General features: G+C 48.5%; 1 protein-coding gene across 1 annotated transcript in view; it reads left to right on the forward strand.

Annotated features, from left to right (window-relative positions):
* The first annotated feature begins 1,423 nt into the window (after positions 1-1,423).
* Positions 1,424-15,600, forward strand: part of EXT1 (exostosin glycosyltransferase 1) — a 195,049-nt gene continuing 180,872 nt past the window's right edge. The window contains 1 exon segment of the mRNA XM_008642628.2: positions 1,424-1,515. Within this exon segment, the coding sequence (XP_008640850.2) occupies positions 1,424-1,515 (92 nt within the window).

A 15,600-nucleotide genomic window follows, 5' to 3' on the forward strand; every position in this document is an offset into this window, starting at 1 on the left:
GTGGGGGGAGAGGGAGGGAGGGGGAGCAGTAGCTCACAGAGAAAATTTTGGTTTAATTAACTGATAATTTACATCTCACTGTACAAATCAGAGCTAAGCATATCTGTCCAAGCCAATGTATATGACTCGTAGTTCGTCAAATAAATATTCAGGAAGTGAGAAGTTACAGAAATAAAAGTCATGAATTATCAGTTGTTCCTCTATGCTCGTGGACAGCACCTTTTGTTACATGTAAATTCCTTTTATAGCCATTGCAAACAGGAAAAATAGCTGAAGTCAAGTTTGCATGGATAGAAAAGTGACAACAAGAAACTGAATCTAAGGATGGGTTTCACCCTGTTGTGTTAGAGGGATCCACCTGACCAGTACTAACCATCTGCAAAGTCTGTGTCTGGGCTCTGCCTGGGGATTCCCATCCCAGCCTGCAGCAGGCAGCTGCAGCACTGACACACACCCTAAAAGCTGCTGTTTCCCTCCCTTGACCACCTGAGAAAGCCCAGATAGAGACTGTGGTTTACTAAAATTAATAAACCACGAAGGAGCCCTACTTGCTAATGCTTCTTGAAGACAGATTCATAGACAAGTCCCTAAAAATTTTAAGAATTTCCAAAGAGACACCTAGTTTGATGCATGAGCCCTTCTCTGCAGTATGCTGAGATCCTGCCATGCTACCTATGAAGATAAAAGCAGCAAATGCCTCTTCACACACCTTTAAAAGCCACATCGCAGAATCTGAGCTGAACAGCCAAAAAAGAAATGGCTTATTTTTAATATGAGTCCATGTAAGGTTTACTGTGAGCATAGCCCAGTCCTGTGCTGCTCTTGAGAGCCAACATGGGCTTCTGCCATGGCTTGTTGGGAGGCCACACGTGGTTTGTCTGCAGAGGGTGGAAAGCTCATTTCTCAATGTTTCTTTAGCATGCCAAGAGAAGTCAAGGGTTTGCGCAGTGGGAAAAAGAGCCCCATACCAAAACATCTCAGGTGAGACACCCCTTTCAAGGCAGCTCCTGCCCCATGTCTCTCTTCTAAAGATGCACCATGCAGGAGGACTACACTGTGTATTTTTTTTCCCTCTGGAGCACCTCCATGGAGTCAACAAACAGGTGGATATAAATTTATCTGTTTAACTGACTCAATTGTTTAGAAATTTAACAAACAAATGTACATACCAGTAGGTATCTGGAAACCAGTGTTTTCTCTCTGAGACAGCAAAATGAATGAAGAGCAATATTCAAACACTAAAAGTTAGCAGACTAGGTACAAAAATATACCAGTTGCTAGGAGATGGCATTTAATCTGGAATTTTAGGCAGTAAGTAAAAATTAAGTTATAAGAAGAAATATTGTTTAGGGCAGAAATCAATCCGAAACAAGAGGCTATTTATGAGAGGGAGCACAGCAAGGGTGCTGCTCGAGCACGCGCCATGGGGCTGGAGGTGAACGGGAAGGTTATTGACTTGACCATGGGAACAAAACCCCTGCCAGTGAAAGACAGCGAGGACAAAACTCTTTCCTGGTAGGTGGAGATGTGCTACTAAGGTAAATAAGGGCTGTACTTCAACCTGCAAATATCACCTTTGCCTGTGATGGAAGTCCAATCAGAAGCTAAAATGTTGTGAAACTCAGCTCATTCCCTCCAGTTGTGAAAATTACAGGAAAAACACAGCAAAAGTTCATTGCTTGTGAAGTTGGGTCCCCAAACCGGATTCTGCTGGTTTCTTTCACCACTGAAACCCCTACTTGCTTAATAGCATTAGAATTGATAAATGCTGGGTTTGAAGACTACGCTATCTTGTGAAACCATATGGGTTCAACAGCAAGGCCAGCAGGGAGTGGGGCTGGCTGCTCCTTACAGCAGCCCAGTCCCCAGTGGGAATTGTCCAAGTGGGATTTTAGTCCTGTTGAAATCAAGGGCAAAATTGCAATAGACCTCAATAGGTCATTTTCTCCCCAACACACACAGGTAAAGGGTTCTGTGTAATCTAGTCCAGCACATGGCAATCACCTACACATACAGAGGACAAACCCCACTTCTAGTTCCTATAAGTACATGCAGGTATTAGAAGCAGTGTTTGCCTTCAGCACCACCCCTGGGTAATTTTCACCTCAGATATCCCCTTGACCAAGGCTGGTAAGCATTTCTACAATACTTGGTGACAGTGATTACATTCATTAGTCGGATCAAACTATTGGGAGGACAAGACCAAATTCTGACCTTTTACGGCTTTGATATTACCTGTAATCCTGATGCTGGAGCACTACTTGTTTAGACTTCCTTAGGCCAGTGATTGTCAAAGTGATTAATAATTTTTTCTGGGCAGCAACCAAAGATCAGAGCCCATGCTGACTCTGCAATCTGCCAGAAGGCTTTGATATTGTCAACAGGGCTATGGTGAAGCCTGAATAACCACTGGTCAAGAGGATATGTTCTTCTTGCTCAGAAATCCAAAGGATTGTCCTCTCTGCTGACCCAGATTGTCTTCCAAAGGATAACTACTGATTACAGACATTGCTGGCTGCTTCACTGGCCTCTGCAGAACAAAGTTTCTGGCAGAAAGGGAGTAATGTGTGTGCTGTTCCATCAGTGCTGCTGGTGGCACTGGCATCTCCTCTTCATGCAACCCAGACAGCAGAGTTGGTACCATCTGGATCTGCACACTTGCCAGGGTACTCTGCAGTGAGGAGGGGCTGGACAAGGACTGATTGGTTGTTGTTCAATCCCTCTGATTGATCCCACTGGTTTGGTGGCAGAGTATCAGCCAATGAGGGCTGGCTGGATTTTTGTCATTACCCGTGGTTAAGAGCCCAACCACTACAGTCACTGACTGCATCGCTCATATTTTATCATCTCTACATGACCCTGCTTGAGTGGGAGGGTTGGACCAGATGCCCTCTGAGGTCCTTTTCAACCTCAGTCATTCTGTGATTCTCTGATTTTTATGCAAGCAATGATTGCTGAACTTACAGAGCTCACTGTAAGGCTCAGCGAGAGACCTCACCTTTGGGAGCCTGCTCTTCCACCCCTGTGAGAGGCCCAGCCTGTGCTGTAAGGCTTTCCAGTTGCACTGGGGGGACCTCCAGGAGGTACCTGGAGGATGCTTTGAGGAAGGACGATAACGGTGATGTACACCACACCTAGTGCAGGAAAGCAGGAGCCCTTGCAGAAGCGCAGTGATGCACTTGGGTCACAACAATCCCATGCAACACTCCAGGCTTAGGGCAGAGTGCCTGGAAAGCTGCATGGTGGAAAAGGACCTGGAAGTGTTGGCCAACAGTGACTGAACATGAGCCAGTGTGTGCCTAGATGGCCAAGAAGGCCAATGGCATCCTGGCCTGTATCAGAAATTGTGGCCAGCAGGACCAGGGCAGGGATTGTCCCCCTGTACTCAGCACTGCTGAGGCCACACCTCAAATCCTGTGTCCAGTTCTGGGCCCCTCACTACAAGAAAGACATTGAGGTGCTGGAGCGTGTCCAGAGAAGGGCAACAGGGCTGGTGAAGGGACTGGAACACAAGTCTGATGAGGAGCAGCTGAGGGAGCTGGGGGTGTTTAGCCTGAGGAAAAGGAGGCTCAGGTGAGACCTTATCACCCTGTACGGCTCCCTGAAAGGAGACTGTAGCCAGGTGGAGGTTGGTCTCTTGTCCTAGGTAATAAATGACAGGACAAGGGGAAATGGGTTCAGGTTGCACCAAGGGAGGTTTAGACTGGATATTGGGAAAAATGCCTTCACAGAAAGGGTGGCCAGGCGTTGGAACAGGCTGGCCAGGGAAGTGATGGAGTCCCCATCTTGGGAGGTATTTAAAAGACTTGTAGGTGTGGCACTTAGGGACATGGTTTAGTGGTGAACTCGGCAGTGCTGGGTTAGCAGTTGGACTTGATCTAAGAGGTCTTGTCCAACCTAAATGATTCTTTAATTCCATGATGGCATGGCCACTCTGGGCTGCAGCCAGCTTTTCTCCCAGAATGACTGGAACTGCCTTTGCTTCTGCTGGCAGCAAGCACAGATTAATCAGTGGGTGATGGAGGCAGTAACCTCCTTCCCTGCCGTGTCAGGTGCAAGGGGCCAACTGCCCACACTGCCCATCTGTCCACACTGTGGCCTAGCCTGGGGCTCCCTTCAACCCAATGTGGGGTTTGAACTAAAATGAGAAAGAAAGAGAAATGTAAAAGAAGCATGTGGCAAACATTATGATTTTTTCAGCTTATTTTTAAGAGTGTGTTCATGGGCTTTCAAGGGACAGCAGGACGGTTTTGTCCATATGAAGTGAGTCACAAAGTGAAAGAAAATCCCAGAGTATCCCTACCCTTCAGTTTGTAATTGTTGCAGTGATTTCAACCTGGAATACTGTGCCAAAGCAAATCGTATCCTGGGCTGCGTTAGAAGCATGGCCAGCAGGTGATGCAGGAGCTTTTATTCTGCTCTTACAAGACCTCACTTGGAGTACTGCATCCAGCTCTGAGACCTCAAGTAATGGAAAGGCATGGACCTGTTGGAGTAGGTCCAGAGGAGGGCCATGAAAATTAACAGAGGGATGGAGCATCTCTCCTATGAAGGCAGGCTGAGAGAGTTGGTGCTATTCAGCCTGGAGAAGAAGGCTCCAGGGAGACCTTTAGCAGCCTCCCAATACCTAAAGGGGTTTCACAAGAAAGACAGAGAGAAACTTTTTACCAGGGCCTGTAGTGACAGAATAAGGCATAATGGTTTTAAACTGAATATTTGATAGATTTAGACTAGATATGAGGTGATTTGACCTGGGCTGGATACCAGGTGCCCACCAAAGCCAATCTATCACTCTCTTCCTCGGGAAGAGAGAAAATATAAAGAAAGTCTTGTGGGTTGGAATAAGAACAAGGAGAGATTACTCAGCAATTACCCTCACAGTCAAAAAAGACTCAGTTTGGGGGAAATTGTTGAATTTATTACAAATCAAAATCAGAGCAGGATAATGAGAAGCAAACCAAATCTTAAAAACACTTTCACCCACCCCTTCCTCCTTCCTGGGCTTAACTTCATTCATTATTCTCAATCTGCTCCCCCACAGCAGCGCAGGGTTATGGTCAGTTCATCTCAGGCTGTTTCTGCCCCTTGATCCCCCTCAGGGAGAGTCCTTTCCACGGGAGACAGTCCATGAACTTCTTCAGTGTGAGTCTTTCCCATGGGCTGCAGTTCTCCACAAACTGCTCCAGCATGGGTTCCTTCCATGGGATGCAGTCCTTTAGGAACAGGCTGCTCCAATGTGGGTCCCTCGCAGGGTCACAAGTCCTGCCAGCAAACCTGCTCCAGCGTGAGTTCCTCTCCATGGATCCATAGTCCTGTCAGGGATCTGCTCCATGCAGGCTTCCCAGGGTATCACAGACCCCTTTGGGCATCCACCTGCTCCGGCATGGGATCCTCCAGGGGCTGCAGGTGGATCTCTGCATCCCTGTGATCCTCCATGGGCTGCAGGGGCACAGCTGCCTCACCATGGTCTGCACCATGGGCACCTGGAGCACCTCCTGCCCCTCCTTCCTCACTGACCTTGGGGGCTTCAGGGCTGTTTGTCCCACATATTTTCACTCCAATCTTCTCTAGCTGCTTTTACTTCCATGCAATAACTCTTTCATTTCCCTTTTAAAATACGTTATCACAGAGGCATTACTACCACTGCTGATGGGCTCAGCCTTGGCCAGCGGCAGGTCCATCCTGGAGCTGGCTGGGATTAGCTCTGCTGGACATGGGAGAGCTTACAGCAGCTTCTCACAGAAGCTACCTCTATAGCCCCCTTGCTACCAGAGTCTTGCCATGCAAACCCAATACAGATATTGAAAGAAATTCTTTACTGTGAGGGTGGTCACAGCGTAACTGGTTTCCCATAGAAGTTATGGGTGCCCCACCCCTGGAAACGTTTAAGGTCAGTCTGGATGGGGTTTTGAGCTTTTGAGCAACAGATCTATTGCAAGATGACCCTGACTGTGGCAGGGGGGCGGACTAGCTATTTGTTGAAGGTCCCTTCCAACCATTCTGTCGCTCCACGATTTGGCCATGTTTTGATTTGGGGGCACTTCGCAAACCTTTAAGTCAGCAATGCAACACCTAAGAGGTCTGGGAAGATACTTCTGTTTCTCTTCTGGTATCTAGAGCTGAAAATAAGCAACTGCTTGGTGAGGTAAGTACCCTCCAAATCCAGGGACTGGTACACAGACCAGTCAGTGAAACCAGCAGCCAAAGGGCTTCTTGCTCCCTGGTGAACAGGAACTTCCAAACATTAGCAGGATGTCTGTTCTTCACTCCTTCAGCGAAGCTCGCCCCCCACATGCAGGGGCTGTGGGCTGGTTGGGCCTGCTGGTCTCTGCTACCATTGGTACACAAAGCCTGATATAGTCTGGTGCCCTGGGCAAGCTTAGCAAAGACAGAGTAAGAACTGCTGCTCCAACATAAGCTGAAGAAAGAAGTAAAAGCACAAGGCACTGCCAGGGTCCAATGGCAGCACCATGTGAATTGTAAGAAATACGAAAGGGGGATAGAATTTGTTACCACTTTCCCTTGAGTTTCCTATTTCTCTTCTTTTAAAACTGAATGTTGAGGAGATATGTGAATTTTGAGGGTCCTGCTGTAACCTCAACTGTAACTCGATGTGCAGGGGGGAGAGAGTGGAGAGAGGGAGAGGTTTGTGTGCTTTTCACATGGGGAAAAGAAGAGAACCCAGGACAAAGTATTTCTGAGGTTTACTCAAGGCTCAGTGAGGATCCCAAACATCACCTTTCTAACTGGTTTAAAACCATAGAAGCCAGCTGTGCACACCCTGAAGGGACCAAGGTCATGCCAGTGAATAGAAGTGACTGCTAAAGATTCCCTTTCTGCAGCAGCATGGCTCACTGAACCCGGGGAGCCTGGAGAGCTGGGCTGAGCTGGGCTCAGCCCAGCCAAGCCAAGCCCAGCCCAACCCAAGGATTCTCCATTTTCCTGGCTGAGCTTGAGGAGCCTTCTCATTTCCTCAGCAGCCTCTTTGGGTTTACACTCACCACCTATCTATGGAAGTGGGGCTGGGGGCTCACACCCACTTACTCTGTGCAGCAGAGCAGGCTGTGTGGAGAAGATGGATTACTTTCATCTTGGTGATTGTGTTCTACCTTTTGATGCCCTGGATGTTTATTCCTTTATCATGTATCAATTATTGGCATTCTCTAGGCTTCCTTCTGTCTTAATCTGATTTAAAACAGACATTTGCATTTGAAAAGTAGCTAGCATGTATAGCAAATCCTTTCTCTTGGTTTGCTTTGATGTATTATATTAATGCTGTTTGCCAGGGGTGAAATCAGCACACCACCTATGGAGAGGCACTTCCTTGGTGAACCTACTGCTTTTACCCACAAGCAAAGCATCTGCCTACCCTGGTGAAAAACCTGGGTGCTGACTGCAGCACCATGGTCACACACCTGCTCCTCTCCCTGCTGCCTTCCACCTGGTTTTGGGAGGCTCAGAGGCTCTTCACTGTGCTCATGATGACCCAGCCTGAGGACCTGCCACCAGTGAAGGGTGGATTTACAGAAGGATTAGACATCCATTGCAATGGAGAAAGTGAGAGCTAAACACACTACAGGGCACCAAACAAGCAGGTGAGGGCTGTGCAGACAATGAAGCAGGCAAGTGCAGAGGAACTCATGGCCAGAAGAGGACTGGGTGAGATGAGGATTTGCCTGATGGTCTTCCTGAGGGTTGTAAGCACCGAGGCTGAAATGCATGTGTGCTTCAGAATTATCCAACCTTTACGTAGCAATATCTCGGCCAGCTGAGGAATAGATTAAATCAATCCTCTGGTGAGTTCAGTACCACTACTTCCTTCTTTTCCTTCTTTTTTTTTGATTGCACTGTATTGCTTACATAATTTAAGGCTTTTGGGAAGTTGTCCGGAGCCTGATTGATCTGTCTGAGCTGGTGCAAAGGGCATATGGAGCCATTGCTCTATCCCCCTTGGGCTGGGTTCACCGCAGTGGTGAGTGATGGGCACGGGACAGGTGACCAAAGGAGCAGTGCCTGGCCTGCTCCTGGCCATGGCTGCTTGTGCAGGCTTTCCCTCTGCTCTGCTGGGGTCTGACTGTCAAAGCGCCGCGCCCACCCCCTCCTCACCCTGCTCTGGCACAGTATTCCAGATCAGCTGTGACTCCTTGAATGGGAGGGTTTGCTAATCTGGCTCCTGGTAGCAGGGCTGGGTGAGAAGCTGTATTTCTGCGTGGCAGAGCTGGGGAGGGCGATGGGCTTTGGCAAGAAGTGGTGCCAAGCACTAGGGTCTGGAAACCAGGCTCTCCCAGAACAGCATATCTGATGATGGCACTAGTTGAATAGAAACAGCTCAAAGTGAGCTTGTTTCTTCCTAAATGCTCACATAGAATTTTGCACCAGGTTGAATTGGTTTGAAAAGCATTTAAGTTAAATTATTATGACTTCTGCCTCTGGACAAAACTTAAAGAGTTTCCAGAGCTCATTTACCAAAGGGGTTGGGAAAGTTATTTCAAGTTAACAGCCTACATTACAGTAGTAGTTATTTGAACAGGTGGGGACTGGGGGAAGTAGGGACATTAGCCAAATCATGAATCATAAGCTAATCAGATTGCCACCCATGTTTGCACCAAAAGAAAAGCCATGCACGAAAATACACACATCTCCAGCTACAGAATTGATTCAGCAAGGACCCGAACTTTTGTTGCGGTTTGTTGGCGTAAATGGCTACACTTCAACGTGGTAGGGGCAGGAGCTCTCTCTGGAAGCCACCAGGGAACCTGGCTCCCCTCTGGCAACTCTGAAGGCCTGGGACTTCTTTGGACTCCTTGCTCCCCACTGCATTTCTGCTCCACCCAAGCAGGGAGAAGTTTGGGGCCTTGCACTCTTTATCCTTCATAAGGCCTGTTCTGGCTGCCCTTGGATCTGAGGCTCTTTCCACAGGTGAGCAGGAAATGCAAAAGGCCAAATAGATATTTCTGGAGGGCACCTCAGAACATCCATAGCCTCCACGTCCAGGGAAGCTCCTCTCTTTGGTAGAGCAGGATGTATTTGGCTGTCCAGGAAGAAGTGGGTCACAGAGCTGTTCCTTGACCCATCCAAAACCCAGGCAAAGGGCTGTGCAGAGCCATGCCATAGCCCAGCTATGCTGGGAAGCAAGGGCTGCAGCAGCTCTGCACTGGCTCTGCACCTGGGTGGGGGTTCATTTCCTCCTGGAGCACAGTCACTGAAAAGTCCCTGGGCTGAAAACAATATGGAAATTTAACTGGATTTAGAATAAAATAAAATAAAACTACACTATTGAAACTCTGTTAATGTTAGTGGAATTCCTTGGGTCTTACAGCAGCAGGCAGAAAAATCAGATCTTAAGTGCTAAGGCTGCTGGCAGATACTTTCCTGTTTGTGTGTGCAGTGGAGAAAAGTGCTTGTTTGGTGCTGATTGCAGACTATGGAATAAGAGCAATTTCTCATCCCACCTCCACAGAAGCTATTTAAATAGTTCGACACCCACTTTGAAAGATGCTCAGTTAGAAAGGAGTAAATCTGGAAGTTATTACTCCTCAAAGAAAGAAGCGCCAATAAATAGGCTCTGCTAAGGCTGCCGGTGCTCTCAGGGATAGCACCCGCCCAGGAGCTTTCCCTTCACCAGCCTGCCTTTGCAGTGACACAGTTATTATTAGGCAGCCTGCAGAGCAAACACACGCTGTGGGAAGAGCCCTGCGGCTCGTGTCTGAGGAGCCCTTGGAGCTGACCCTTTGTCCCAGTGAGGCTCGGAGCCAAAGCCCAGCTGGCTACATGCAGGCTCCTTGCAGGCTGCACAAGCCCCCACGTGCTCCCCATCCAGCACAGGAACGGAGGGAAGAACCAGCAATACCAGGGACATGCCAGGAGAAGCAATAGGCAGAGCACTAATTTAAAAAGCCCTTATGAAATACTGGGGACAGAGTGGTGTCATGTGCAGTCATTCAATGCCTCCCTTTCCCCTCCTTGGGGATCGCTGGCGACAAACTCACCAAGTGAAAATGTTTGCCAGCTCTTTCCCAAAACTGGAGGTGGAGATTTAACCCATGGCACAGCACCTCTGCAGGGCTTCTGGCAGGATGCTGCCCACCACCTGGCTGCTCTCCTGCTGCCCGTGTCCCCCTTTGCTAGACCTCCTGCCCTGCAGGACAGTGTAGGGGGAGGCCCTTCCCCAGAGAAGTTGCTGGCCTAGTCTCTTCCTGGGGGATATGGAGGGAAAAGTTAAACTCAGGTGGAGAACTGGGCCACCAGCTCTGTGCAGGGAGAGCCAGATGGGACCCAGGAAAGTTGCCACTGGTTGCCCCCAGGCCACCTCCAATCCTGGCCACACCTGGGAGTGGGCATTCAGGAAGCCTGGGAGCTTTCCCACCCCACCACATTAGATGTTTGTGGATTTAAGTTGTTTCCAAATTAGGTTGGACCCAAAGAGAGACTTTTATGAATTGATGCACTCAAAATAGCCAGAGTGGTAAGCCCTCACACGAATCTCATACAATGCTACTGTCAGAGCCAGCTGCTTGTATTCAGACCCTCAGCAAAGCCATTCTGCTCCATACCCAGCACACCAAGGCCCTGACCCTACAGCAAGTTTCAGGCAACACCTTGTTTGTCTCTGGCTTTTCCGCAGCAGAGCTCTGCTGCGAGATTAAGATCTTAATATTTATAAGCCTCTGGTTTTACTATCCATTTAATATCATGGTAAATCAGATGCCTACACCACTATCCCTCCAACCCACCTGAAAATCTCACCTTCTTAACAAAGGGCAGTTCCATTTTTCCTTTAAAATAAACTAATTATAAAACCACTGTGATTTTCTCACATTTAAACAGCCAATTATTTCTGAGGACATGAGAAACAGCTGTTGCAATGTTGAAGCTCAAACAGTTACATCTCTGCTATTTTAATGGATAAGAGACAATATTTTCATTCCCGTGTGATATTACCAAGACATGATAAACAACCATAGCATTAGTATTAAATTGTGGAGCAAAAATCACTTTAATTTGCCCCAATGAGGAATAATTTTAACAGAAAATTAGCATTCCACAGACAACTATTTGAAAGCCTGTTGCATTTCCCCCCCCTTTCTTTCCCCTCTTCCTTTGTTTTTTGATAAAGCAACAAAACCCCAGGCAAAGGCAATTCGAAGGCAGAGACAGTTTTTAAGGCAGCTTTTATCTTTCCAGACTGGGGAGTGGACTTCAAAAAATGCTTTCTAAAGTTTAACCTGGCACTGTTGACCACTGAATAAAGGGAGAGCACTGACTTTGCCTCCCACCAGAAGGCGAACAAATATCAAATAGGAGTCACTTCCTCTCCCGCAGCCTTCAGGTGAAGACTTCTGCTAAAAGCTTTGCTCTTCAATCTGCATATGATCACCCAAACCAAAGTGGCATCTGCAGGTACTTGGCATCTGTGGAAACCAGGCTTATAAATGCAGAGCCAAGCCTGGAGCTCCAGGCTGCCAGTTCTGCAAGGCTTTGCTTTATTCTTTGGAAATCCTTGTTGCACTTAGCCAGGGAAAAGCATGTGTGTGGCACAAAGGATGGTGGTTTAAGCTAATCAAGGAACAGAGTAACAATTTTTAACTGCACATGTGCCTGTCAACAAGCTCTTTCAAACATCTTAGCTCCATTGTATTTTTATCCTTTTTTCCCTAGGATCATGACACTCTTGACAGTGGTGATAAATCAGCTCTTATGCTGTCCTATTAGCCAAGAAAACATTATCAATCCCATTTAGCTGGAAATGTAAGACCCACAGGTAGTCTAATAGAGTGATTACCCCAGGTAGTTACCTATAACAAGCCAGTCTCAGGAGGGGAGTCATTCTACCCCCTCAGAGAGGAGGCTCTCCTGGAAAGTGCGGGGGTGATTTTAGGTCTTTTACTTGGACAAACACTTTAAGCACAGAGTTACCAGATCTAAAAAAAAGGGGGATAGGGACAAGTAAGCAAATGAGAGCATTTTTCTTTTATGTTTTGAGTGGATTTCAGTGCAAGAATCAAGTTTCTGTGTTCACGTTTGAACCCCATAGATGGAGAAACGTCTAATGCCCAGTGGATCAGTCAAGGACATTACTCAACAGCACCAAAACTAACATGCATCCAAGTGTGTGAAGCAGTAGGAAATTTTTCACATTAAAAAAGTGGAAGGTACCTGTTGGGGCCCTCCCCCCCCTGCCGTGGGGTCCTGTGAGAGGAGCCCTGGGGGGAGACACGGGGTTTCCCTGCCCCTGGTCAGCCTCGTTCCCCATCAGTTGTTTTGTGTTCCCCTGCGCGGGCAGGGACCCTCGGGCCCCGGGATTGTAAGAGTTCCTCGGCAGAGCCCCGGCCATGCGGCTGGAGAAATAAACATCTCTGAAACATCTATCAAGAATCAGTCCACATATATTTCTTTTCCACTGGCCTTGTTGTTTGGTATGTGTGTTGCAGTATCTGCACTGTAACAGGTACCTCAAGATTTAAGTGACAACTGAGCCGGGAACTCTGAGGAATTAAATTTTGAAGGCATCTAAAGCTACAGCTGGACACCAAGAGAGACCCAAAAATGAGGGGTCCACACTAAACTACCTCTCTAAAAATTTGGCCCCAAGTGACTTGCCACAGATTGGGCAGGTGTTAAGTTGCAAAGTCAGAAATAGAAAACCAATTCCCTCTCCTGGCCTTCATTTGAAGGCTTGGACAGATTCCCAGACAACTGCCAGCCACATGAAGATATAAATTATTTGGAAGAGTGCAATGGGTAATGAACCAGAGTCAAAAGCCACCTGCAAACTTGCAGACCCTTAGCAGGCAGCAGTGGCCAGAGCAAACCTGGGGGTGTGACTTATGTTCTTGCCATGTGGATACACTGAAATACCCTTTCACCACTGATTCTTCCCCATCTTCAGGCAGAATTTCTATCATACACTGGTTTCTGCTCCACCATCTACCTGCCTGATAGCAGATGCAGGCAGAGAAAGGTAGGCTTCCAATTCTTGAGCGCTCTGCCTCCAGTGCCCACCCAGGCTGCGGATCACGCTCCAGCTGGAGAGCTGAAGGCTGGCTGGGTGATTCCTGCCACGCTGCCCACAGGGCCTGAGCAGCAGCAATAAAGTGGGATGGACACAGGCTGATTTCAGTCCATGACACAGGAAAGTTATAAACAGTGGGTGATGGCGGGTTTGGAAACATCTTCAAAAAGGCAACTGATCACCATAGCCACTCTCTCCCCAGTTACAGGCTCGCACACATCTCCTGAAGTTGGTTCTGCCTGGCACAATGGGATCCAGATCTCTCTGGAGCAATCATCCTGTAACTCAGGAATCCTACAGACAAAACCTGCTAGCAGTGATCTGTAGAGGTTTATTTCTCGGTGGTCTAAAATGACAACCTCATTGCCTTTTTCCAGATCCAAACATTTCAAACCTGAAGTATTCAGTATGCTGTGAAGTCAGCAACAGTGTGGGTACCTCAAGCGCAGGGCAGTTCAGCTGGAAACTCAACAGCTTTCACTTCCCTCCTACACTTCCCTGTTGCAGGGAGTGATGCCTTAGGTTTTAACTTTTATATTTTTCAAATCCTATACTACCTAGAGTGTAACTCTGAAGTTTCTTGTAGCCTGTTAATTTCTGCTCTCTCATGCCAGGTAGAGATAACAAAGCCTCTCCAGGCCTGCTCTCCAAGGACACCCAGACCGTCCTAGGCCCAAAAAGTATAAACCAAAAAGCCGCTAAAGAGGGGCAAGCTGAGGGGAACTACATCATTAACTGAAGCTTTAATTGGAGAATTAACCCTGATATGCAAATGAACCAAACCTATAAAAGTGTGAAGGACTCATGACCTGTCATCCATCTTGGGGTCCATCTTGGTGAAAGACTCTGGCTCCCCAGGGGGTACCTCTGAAGGCCTTTCAAATAAATAGATACTTTTATTCCGTTACTCCTGTCTGGTCTCTGTTTCTAGGAGGCCTCTTAAGGCATCAGGAGCAGTACCATAGTACCACAGGCTCACCAGCACCCCATCCTCAAAATCTATTTGCGACACCTACCATCCTTGGCACAGGCAGCAAAGCTCACAGCCTTCCTTTTCTGTTTGAAACTGGTCCCCAGAGGCTTAATTTGCAGAGCAAATTTGCAGTAATGGGATTCCACCTTCCTGCGCCCGACAGAAGGTGCCTCTGCAAGCTGCCTTGGTTCACCTTTCAAGAAGCTGACCTCTTTTTTCCTGAACGGCATCCCAGTTCTGGTATGTGGACTGTGGCAAATGCTTCAGAGAAAGACTACAGGGTTAATGAATAGATTAAGCACACCTCCCCACTATTGGGTCATTGTCCAAAATTTCTGCCCCCTGTACCTAAATCTACACCAGCTACAGATACGACTTTGTTCTCAGAATCTGACTTCTTACTATTCCCAACTTCTTCCTGCAACAGTCCTCCCCACAGCCAAATTATTTCTGAAGAGAATTGTCTTCTCTTGGCTCCAACTACAGGATTGACCCTCATTTTCTATCCACAATGCACCCTTCCACAGTAGGCTCTCACCACATTTTCTGAAGAGACACTATCTTCACACACATTACAGTCTGTTTCTCCTCCTCAACTCAGCATCAGTGCAGGCAGAAGAGGAAAGGACATAACGACAGCACCTTCAGCTCATTCCTGGGATATGCATGGAAGAGCACAGGGATGGGGAAGCTTTTGGCCAGCGTGGGATTTCTGTCCCTCAGGTGGTGTAAGACCCCTCTACATCTGGCAGCTCTATAGCTGAAGAGAGGGATTGCAACCCAGGAAAGGCAAATCCGTTACAGTTTTAATGCTGGATACCTGCGACAAGGAAGGCACGTTGGGACAGGATTTAGCATTGGACAGTTACTTGACATCCAGGGTCTTGTGCAAGCACCTTGAAGCCCATCCCAGGTAATTTCCCCACTATTATTTGCTGAGCTAGCAGGACTGAAACAGATACATTCATCGGCACTGCAATCATCCCTTCCAGCACTGTGGGTGCCAAAGCAAGCTGGGGGCCCCAGCTGTGCTCCTGCCATCCCCCCGGCCTGGGTTCACGGTACAGACCACCCTGCCTGAGTGATGAGGGCTCTCCCGGAGCACAGGCTGCTGGCGATGGAACCGAATGCCAAGGGCTGGATGAGGTTAAGCTCAAACCCGTAGCTGCAGGGATGGCTAGGCGCTTAAGCAGCTCCCTACAGACCACTCGTTAATCAGCATCGTTTTGCTGTCTGCCAGCCCCGAAGAGTCGCCTCAGTGGTGCGGAGGGCCTGCTCCCGAGGGACGCCGGCCACACCGCATCCCGGCCGGCGACAGCGGGAGCGCCGGGGTGCGAGGGCAGCCCCAGCGCTGGCAGCGGAGCCACGTCCCCGCCTCTTCCAGCCTTCCCTGCCGAGGAGAGGGGCCGCGACCACGGTCCCAGGCCCTATCCGCACCACACAGAACGCTTGTTACCAGGCGCCTCGTAACAGTGTTTTTGGGTCTCAGCCCCGGTTTTGGGTCTTTTCACTCGGGGCGGCTCCAGCATAGCGGCGCCACACTCGGCAGGGGGCGGCAGCGGCGGCGCCGGCGCTGCCGGCGGAGAGCGGGGTCGGGACACCCCCGGCCGGGGGC

Source organism: Corvus brachyrhynchos, unplaced genomic scaffold, assembly GCF_000691975.1.
Source record: "Corvus brachyrhynchos isolate BGI_N302 unplaced genomic scaffold, ASM69197v1 scaffold28, whole genome shotgun sequence".
NCBI lineage: Eukaryota > Metazoa > Chordata > Aves > Passeriformes > Corvidae > Corvus > Corvus brachyrhynchos.